The following is a 9,153-nucleotide window of genomic DNA, read 5'->3' as shown; positions in this document are numbered from 1 at the left end:
TTCCGCTTCGGTGTCTCGCTGTCAGGAAAGGTTTGGTTTGGAGGCAAAGTGGCCCTCAACGCGTCCACCAGAAATATGAAATCCCTTCCCAAACGCGGTCGTAAAGGCCCCTTTGGAGAGACCGCGAGGCGCTTGTTCCCCCACCGATCCAGCCTTAACCTGCGCGGCGCGGGCGGCGCGGGGACCCCTCCGTGGCTTTGTCCCGCCAGCCGCGGGTCACCTGCCTGCCCGCCGCTCACCTCCCGGCGGCTCCGCGGCGACTGGCGAGAACTGAGGGCGGAGGGAGGGCGGGGGCGGGCCGGGAGGAGGTGTCACCAGGGCGCAGGTGAAACCGACTCCGACCTCTCCCGGGACTCGCGCGGCTGGGCCTCGCGTCCCCCCGGGGCTGCCAGGGAGCCGCCTTCTCCTTCCGGGGTCGCCCCTGGGGACCCCCGGCCCCTGGCGCGCTCGGGACCCCGCCCGCCCGGAGCACAGGTGACCCCCAGGCCGGACCGGCCGCCGCAGCGATGGCCCGGGAGCTGAGCCAGGAGGCGCTGCTGGACTTCCTGTGCCAGGCGGGGGGCCGGGTGACCAACGCCGCGCTGCTCGGCCACTTCCACAGCTTCCTGCGCGACCCCGCCGCGCCCCCGGATCTGCGCGAGCACCGCCGCCAGCTCTTCAAGGGCTTCGTCAACTCGGTGGCGGCCGTGCGCCAGGACCCCGACGGCACCAAGTGCGTGGTGCTGCGGCGCAGGTACCGGGACCTCGTGGGGGAGGGGCCAGGGCTGGGGGCGCTACCCGGGGCGCAGAGGCGCGGGGCGCGCCCGTGTCCTGCCGCTGCCCGGGACCAGCTGGGGACCCCGAGCCCCGGACCCCCACATCCTCAGGGCCAGCGCCCTGCGCCCTCTGCCCAGGACCAGCTGGGGACCGCGAGCCCCGGACCCCCGCATCCGCAGCGCCAGCACCCTGCACCCCCGACCCAGGATCAGGCGGGGACCCGGAGCCCGGAGATCCCGCATCTGCAGCGCCAGCGCCCTGCCCCCTCTGCCCAGGACCAGCCGGGGACCCCAAGCCCCGGGCCCCCCTATCCTCAGCGCCAGCACCCTGCGCCCCCGGCCCGGGACCAGCCAGGGACCCCGAGCCTCGGACCCCCGCATCCACAGCGCCAGCACCCTGCACCCCTGGCCCGGGACCAGCAGCCGGGAACCACGAGCCCGGAGATCCCGCATCTGCAGCGCCAGCACCCTGTGCCCTCGGCCCAGGACCAGCCGGGGACCCCGAGCCCCGGGCCCCCCCATCCGCAGTGCCAGCACCCTGCGTCCCCTGCCTGGGACAGGCCCGAAACGGTGACACCGGGGACCCCGAGCCCCAAGACTTCACATCTGCAGCGCCAGCAGCCTGCACCCTCTGCCCAGGACTGGCCAGAGCCGGTGACGCTGGGGACCCCGAGCGCCGAGACTCCACATTTTCAGTGGGACAACCCTGCAACCCCGGCCCGGGACAGGCCGGAGCCGGAGACCCCAAACTCCCTGTACCCCGAGACCGTGCACCTGCAGCTGCAGCGCACGCGAGAGTGGGTGGTCAGACACCAACAGATGCCTGAGCCCACGGACCCGGGCCCAGTCCGGGCCTGGTCAGTGCTACCAGATGACTTCCTTCAGCTGCGCTCAGAACAGGTTCGGGGCCTCTTTCCAGGGGTCCCCGCCGAGTCCTCGGAGCCCTGGCTGGGGAAGCCTCCACCGACCGTCTTTCGGAGCATTCGCTGTCAGCTGTCCTTGCAGGATCTGGAAGACTTTGTAGACCAGGAGAGCCACGGCAGTGAGGAGAGCAGCAGTGAGCCCAGAGAGTCCCCTGGGGGCTCAGAAGAGGGGGTGCAAGCTGTCCTGGGAGGCCTCTCTGCATCCCCAAAGAAAAGCATTGCCAGCCCAAGACCTCAGGACCTTGGAAGGGGCAGTCACCGTTCCACACAGGCCCCACCAGGGGCTCCCAAGACCCGAAGGTCCTTCAGGAGGAGTCCTCAGGCAGGGAGGGCCACTCTGTCCTCCTCTGATGAGGAGTGCCTTGATGAGGACTTGCTGAAAAGTATTCGTCGCCCCCCTCGACTCAGGAAACCTTCTAAGGCAGGACCAGTGCCCAGCCCAAGGGTGGATGCTCCTTTGACACCAAAACTGGCTGGCATTAAGGCTGTTGTGGCTGAGCCTGGGAGGTCACACAGTGGGCAGGTCCCCAGTAGGGAAGGGCCTGCAGCCTTGGTACCTCACCGACCTTTTGAGCACAAGTCATCCCTGGTCCCCTTAGAATCCAGGGAACATGATTGGATTGTGAAGCTTGCTAGTGGCTCCTGGATCCAGGTGTTGGCTTTGTTCCGGGAGGACCCCCAGCTGGCTCTGCACAGGGACTTCCTGACTGGCTACACAGCTCTGCACTGGATCGCCAAGCACGGAAGCCTCCGCGCCCTCCAGGACCTGGTCTCAGGGGCACGGAAAACCGGGATTGTGCTTGATGTAAATGTGAGGTCCAGTTGTGGGTATACCCCACTGCACCTTGCCGCCATTCATGGCCATCAGGGAGTGATCAAATTGCTCGTGCAAAAGTTGGCATCTCGGGTGAATGTCCGGGACAGCAGTGGGAAGAAGCCCTGGCAGTATCTGGCCAGTAACACCTCTGGGGAAATATGGCAGCTACTGGGAGCCCCTCGGGGCAAGCCCATTTTCCCTGTACATCCCTTAGTCCAAAACTCTTCCTCTACCGGGAAAACCAAGAGTCGGGAGACATCTAGACACATTACCCGGAAGACTTCCTTGGCTGCATTGCTCAAAAGTCAACACAACAAATGGAAATTGGCCAACCATCAAGAGAAATTCTCCACCCCGAGGGAGCGGGAGGAGTACAGCGACTAGGTGGCCCCTCTCCGCGTGTCCCCCCCCATTTCTGAGCTTCTCAGTGAGAATTTGGGGAGATAGAAGAAGGTGGAGGAGCTGCTAAGGAGGGAGGTTGGCAATGGACTAGGGGTCATCTCTGCTTTTGAACCTTTCCTTGAAACCTGGACCAGGGGACAGAGCCAGGCCTTCAAAACGCAGCTGTTCCTCCTTCTCTTCTGCCAGGGTAGATCTGGTCAGAGTAAGTCACACTGCTTTCTGTAGCTACAACCCCAGGCCTCAGCAGGAGAAGGAACAGATGTCTAACAAAAAGAGACATAGTTCGAGGAATTGACAAAGCTCAGGCGAAATGCTCTCTGGCTAGTAGTTCTCTGGCTTTTCTTCATTTGGAGAAGAAATCTTGGCTGAGAGTGGAAAGCACCAGGTTTGAAACCAGATGGCTTTCTCTTTGTCTTTATGTGCTTTTTGGCATTCAAATGAACGAAATAAGATTATTACTGGAGAGTAGAACTTGACTGAGGAGATTCTGCAGCCCTGTCCTGAAGCCCTCTTCTCATCCCACCTGCGGTGGTGGATGTGGGCCATGATTCGCACCTCTTCTGGGTGTCTTCTGCACTGACCAGAGAAGCAGGGGGGTGAGACCCGCCTGTGACCTTCACTCCCCGCCCTGAGAAATGAGTGGCTTTCAGGCTCTGCTTTTTGGTATCAAGCCAAAGGGAACTTTGTGAATATAAAAACCATGTGGCTTATTTGCATAGTGACTGAAATTGTTTTCTAGGGAAACTCCCTGTGTGACAATCAGAATCATCATTAGTAGTTTTCAGTAGGTTTGAATGGCCAAGTGTTGGTCCTCACAAAAGAGAGGAACAATTGCTTTCTGGGGAAGCAGTAAGAATATGGGGCAGGGTGAGAATGGCTCCCCACCACAACTTTTCTAAGCTGCTAAGTATAACTTTATTTGCACTAAACTTGTTGCCAATTAAGATTAAATATTAGGCTTGAAGTACTGTATATCTAACAGGAAGTATCTGATCACTGTGGGCCCTGGGGTGAGGGAACAACTAGTCCAGCCTATAAACCGTAGCACAAGGGTGAGATTGCTGAATGTCAATCCAAAGAAGGCTGAAAAATTCAACGTTCAGGTGGAGATTAAGTTTTTATGGTAACGTTGTCATGTGTGGCAGCAGTGTTGCTGTGTTCTTAAGTATTCTTGTGTTTCTTCTGGTTCTATTCTCCCAATGAAAGATGAGCAGAGCTTTATAATTTATTATACCATACTTTTGCTGATTATTGTTAATGCTCTTAATGTATTTTATCAAAATTGTGTCTCAATGAATATCAAATATTTTTGTTTCTTTGTATTTGTGCTTTATACTTTTGCTGAAATAATTTTTTTTTTTTTTTACTTTTTAGTGTTGTAGATTGAACCCCAGGCTTCTTGCATGCCAGACAAGTGGTCTATCAATGAAATACAATCCCAGACCCTATCTCCTTTGAAATTTAAAAAGGCACAATAATTAGATCTACAGGCTTTCCCCACAAAAGACCTACATGAAGGATAAAAATTTGGCAAATGAAAGAAGAGAGAGAGAGAGAGAGAGAGAGAGAGAGAGAGAGAGAGAGAGAGAATGACTTGGTTTAGAGTAGAAGAATGCAAGATAAACATCTGTATAAACACTGTAGTAAATATCAACCTCTCAGAAGCCAGTGAGTGTTTTTTTCCATGTTGGTATCATTATATCAAATTCTCTAACAAGGTTTTTCAAGGTGCTATGAAATTTGTAAGAGTAGGTGACTTTTACTTAAAATCCTGTATTTATTCTTGGTTTGCTTTATACCTTGTCTTGCTCACAAGGGATCTGTCAAAGATGCACTGTCTCACATAAGTGCTTGTGAAATTAGCAAGGGGGGAAAAGGCACTGTCAGGACTGAGGACAGACAACTGCACCATAAGAAAAAAACATCAACATGTCATAAGTGCAAACTTAAGTGCTCTGGAAAAAATAAGAGCAAAATTAAGGGTGCTGGATTTCAAGAAAAAGAGAGGGTAGGAAAGGGAAGAAAGAGAGGGGAGGGAGAGACAGAGAGAGGGACTGAGAAGTCTTTAGGCTGGGAAAATCAGAGAGGGCGTCATGGAGCCCAAGAATCTACGTGAACGATACTGGCCGTCCCAAACCAGCTGTGGTAGTTCTACCACATTCTTGACCTCTGCTTCAGTGTGTGGTTTACATAGCTCCAGTGCTGGCTGATTGCTCACTGCTTAGAACACCCACCTGGGTCTCAGACTGGCTGTCATTAGGATCTGTCACGTCCCGCCTCTGTCCACACAGCGCACCTGCCCTGGTCTCTTACCTGGCCCACACCGGTGTTGGAGAGGGGTCGGCAGAAGAGGGGGTCCAGAGGAAGTAAACCTGACTACTCCTTCACAGTGTTGGGAAGTCCCAGCCAGGGGCTCCCAGCCAACACTCTGCAGTGTCCTCCAGCGACCCCTGCCATTGCCCCCGTAGCTGCACCAGACCCACTGGGGTGCTCGTGGCCGATCCTCTGAGTTTGTCTTGGTGCTGGATTCCTTCGGCTTAGAAACGCCTTTTTTGCTCCTTTTCTGGTAGAGACAGTTCAAATGCAGCCTGTGTGAAAATCCCACAGAGAACACTTCCAAGCCAGATGTATGGCTCCTTCACCAGAGTTCCTAGAATCCTGCGGCATACCTCACGGTTTTTGACACATCCTGCTTAAGTAAATTGCATGTTTGGATTTTTCTTAAAACTTCAGGCATGCCTATAATCCCAGCCCTCAGGAGGCTGAGATGGGGGATTGCTGTGAGTTCGAGGCCAGCCTGGGCTACAAAGTGAGCTCAAGGCCAGCCTGAACTGCCTAGTGAGACCACGTATTAAAAAGACAAAAAAAAAAAAAAAAAAGACTTCAGACATCTATAGAGTTTAGAGAAAATGTTTTTCATTCATCTCAGTGTATGCGATTTTTTTTCTTTCTCACTATGTTGCCCAGGCTGGCCCAGAACCCCTGGGTTCTCCAGCCTCAGCCTCCCACAGAGCTGGGACTACAGGCACTGTCACTTTGCCTGGCTAGGTGTAGTGGGTGTCCGTGGAGTATCCCATATAGAAGGGACATAATTTCTGCCTTCACAGCTCGTTGGCTGCCAGGGAAAGAGTCTGTGTGAGTGTAGCCACTGAGCAGTCTCAGCACTGTGGAAATGGGCAGACACACGCTTTCGGGCTGCAGGATGCAGGGGAGGGGCGATGATGGGGCATTTTCTAAAATGCCCCAGCTGTAAGTGCTCAAAATAAAAAGTTCAGTGAAATATTTACATTTCCTGCTCTGATGTGTTCCTGAATAGGGAAGTCAGGAGGTAGGGTAGTTAGGTGGGCCCTGAAGGGCCAGGGGAAGACAGGAGTTCCGAAAGATGGTCCCAGGATGGCGAGGGCCTGAGCAAGGCTGGAGGCTGAGGTGGAGGAGATACTTAGCCATCTGTGGTGCAGAAGCCACACATGAGGCTGCAGGGGGCAAAGGTGAAAGTGGAAAGGTCATCTAACACCAGCTTGAACGAACGGTTTTTAAAACTAAAAGTATAGGCACTTTCTAAGAAGGCAGGGATTGTGAAAGCTCTTCTCCGAAAAACAGTGTTGCTCTAAATTTAGATGTTTAGGAGTGGTCTTTTTGAAATTCATTCTTTTATTAGCACATGTTTGCATGTAATGATTACATTCAGAGTGGGGAGCGGGTGCACATATGTAACATCCTGATTCTTTCCACTCCCCTACTCCCTCCATTCCTGATTGCAAAAGATTTAGCTCCCTGTTTCCTGTTACCTTTTATTTTGCTCTTTAAATTATTTATATTTGGGGTTTTTCGTATAAGAGAAACCACGCGATAGTTAAGCATGTGAGTCTGATTTATCTTACCTATCTAAAGGTGCACCCATCTTCCTACAAAAGTGCACTCTTAATTTGAAGACAGAAAAACATATTGCAGTACCCTCACTTTAAAAATGTAGTTTAAGTCTTTAGTGTTGTTAATGCTTGTTTGCTAGCAAATAGTGGTAGGTGACAAAGCAATTTGTTTTGTCTTTTTGAGAGACAGGGTCTCACTATGCAGTTCAAACTGGCCTTGAGCTCACTTTGTAGCCAAGGCTGGTCTCAAACTCGCAACAATTCTCCTGCTTCAGCCTCCCAAGTGCTGAGATTACAGCTATGCACCACCACACCCAGTGACAAAACAATTTAACAAACAGTAAATTTTAATTTATTTTATTTGATTGGTTTCTGGAGACAGGGTCTTGCTGTATAGTGCAGTCTCGTCTTGAACTCACTATGTATCCCAGGCTCACCTCAAACTGGCTGAGATTCTCCTGTCTCAGCCTCTCAAGTGCTGAGATTACAGCTGTATACCACCATGCCTGGCTGGTAAATTTTAATTTTTTTATTGTAACTTTTTTTGGGGTGATGCTGGTATCAAACCCAGGGCCTTGTGCATGCTAGGCTAGTGCTATATCTCTCAGCCACATGCCCAGCCCAATATAGAGCAATTCAGTATTAAAGATAAACATTAGAGATTGTTGATAATCTTACCTAAACTGCTTTTGTAGACATAATCACAAAGTAGTGAATTTCAGTTACAAATAAGCTGTGAATATTGAATATCTATGGCAGTCTTATTTTCTGCTGGTAAAATTGTGGATATTTAGCATCTTAGTGTGCTGCACATCAAATGCAGGGTTCCACATGCCTTGGTTCCCCTATAATTTTTAAAATAAGTTTTAGGATAGAACTCACACACCATACAACTCACCTGCTTAAAATGTGTAGTTGAATGGTTTTTAATATATGCCTAAGTTATGCAACCATCACCACAATACATTCTGTGCAAATCTGAGAACCGCTGATCCAGGCAATGCAGAGCCACCAACAGTTTAATTCAGGGCAGTGACAAAAGCAGGTTTATTTCTCTCTCTCTCTCTCTCTCTCTCTCTCTCTCTCTCTCTCTCTCTCTCTCTGTGTGTAGGGTAAGCTAGAAGATCAGTTACTGTAATATCTTAGAGTAATTCAGAGTAGAAATATTAGGAATGTTGACTCAGTGAGCTAGATAAAATGATAAGACTGCATATCTACAGGAAGAAAAGAAATGTTTGTCTGGAGGAAGTGACTTAATTGATCAGAACTAGGAAGGGTTAGGTAGGGACCGCTGTGCTTCCTCTTACCTCTGAAGTTCCCTGGTCCCAATTACATCACTTCATCACTGTGATGACCATATAGGATGGGGTGCCCCCGCCCCTAAGATTGTAAATTCCACCTCTGTTTAGCATAGCAGCTGCTGGGTGTGCTTGGGTTTGCCAACATCAAAGCAAATTGGAATATTCAGTGAGAGTTAGGGTACCATGGTTCCTGTCCTGACTTGGACAAGACCTGCAACTCCTCAGTTTTCTCATCTGGGAGGTGGGAATAATACTCACAGTATCTGAAAGGTGCAAATGAATTAATATAAAGTCCTTGGAAAATGCCTGGAGCCACAGTAATTCCTCATTAAATGTTTGCTATTAGTTACTTAAAATATAAGTTCACTTAATTTCTACCTCTACAAATGACAAAGAAATCCATTAGTTGGTTGAAAAGGTACTGTGAGAACAAAATTTACTTAAAGCCAAGCACTCTTTCTTACTTTGCTACCTAAAAAATGCTTGTGTTTCTCATTTCAAATGAAAAAGATTTTTCAGCCATCTCTGTCATTAGCTAGTGTTCGTCATTAAATGAACTATGTCTAATTAAAGTCACATAAACTCAGAACAGTCAACTTAGCAGCGGTAGTACAGCCTGAAACTGAAACCTGTGCAGAGCTCTGCAGGGGTGAGCATGGATCCACTGTCCCTCATGAAATCTGAAAACTCTAAATTCAGCCACGCAAATAAACTATCCGAATGCAACCAACTTTCTTAAAGTGAAGCCTCACAAAGGTTACTGACCTGTTCAACTCTTGAACTATTCCTCATAAAGAACAAACATGTTTCTGAATCTAGTCATAATTTTAATGTTATTGCTTACATTTACAAATGAAGAATTAGTGTTAGTATTACCAATATTTATTCTTTGCAAAAAAATTAAAACCTTACTTAGCTATGATAATCTTACTTCATAAAAGTATCATGACAGCCTTTTATAGACTTATGTGGAAACTCTTATACCATTATCTACTTTACCTGAAATAAAATCATCTGACTGGATGTGGTGGCGCACGCTGTAATCCTAGCACTTGAGAGGCCGAGACAAGAGGATCGCCATGAGTC

At 50.2% G+C, this 9,153-nt stretch overlaps 1 protein-coding gene across 1 annotated transcript; it reads left to right on the top strand.

Annotated features, from left to right (window-relative positions):
• Positions 1-302: 302 nt before the first annotated feature.
• On the top strand, positions 303-4,219 carry Sowahb (sosondowah ankyrin repeat domain family member B). Its single transcript, XM_005388187.2, has one exon. It carries the CDS (start codon positions 507-509, stop codon positions 2,877-2,879), a length of 2,373 nt encoding a protein of 790 aa, XP_005388244.1. The 5' UTR covers positions 303-506; the 3' UTR covers positions 2,880-4,219.
• Positions 4,220-9,153: the final 4,934 nt, after the last annotated feature.

The sequence above is a fragment of the Chinchilla lanigera genome, unplaced genomic scaffold (assembly GCF_000276665.1).
Source record: "Chinchilla lanigera isolate Chin_1 unplaced genomic scaffold, ChiLan1.0 scaffold00032, whole genome shotgun sequence".
NCBI classification, from domain to species: domain Eukaryota; kingdom Metazoa; phylum Chordata; class Mammalia; order Rodentia; family Chinchillidae; genus Chinchilla; species Chinchilla lanigera.
Note: the sequence above shows the minus strand (reverse complement) of the source record. Positions and strands in the feature narration are given on the sequence as shown.

Excerpts from the sequence above, each read along its gene's own strand:
- Sowahb (XM_005388187.2), top strand. The coding sequence starts at position 507 with ATGGCCCGGGAGCTGAGCCAGGAGGCGCTGCTGGACTTCCTGTGCCAG.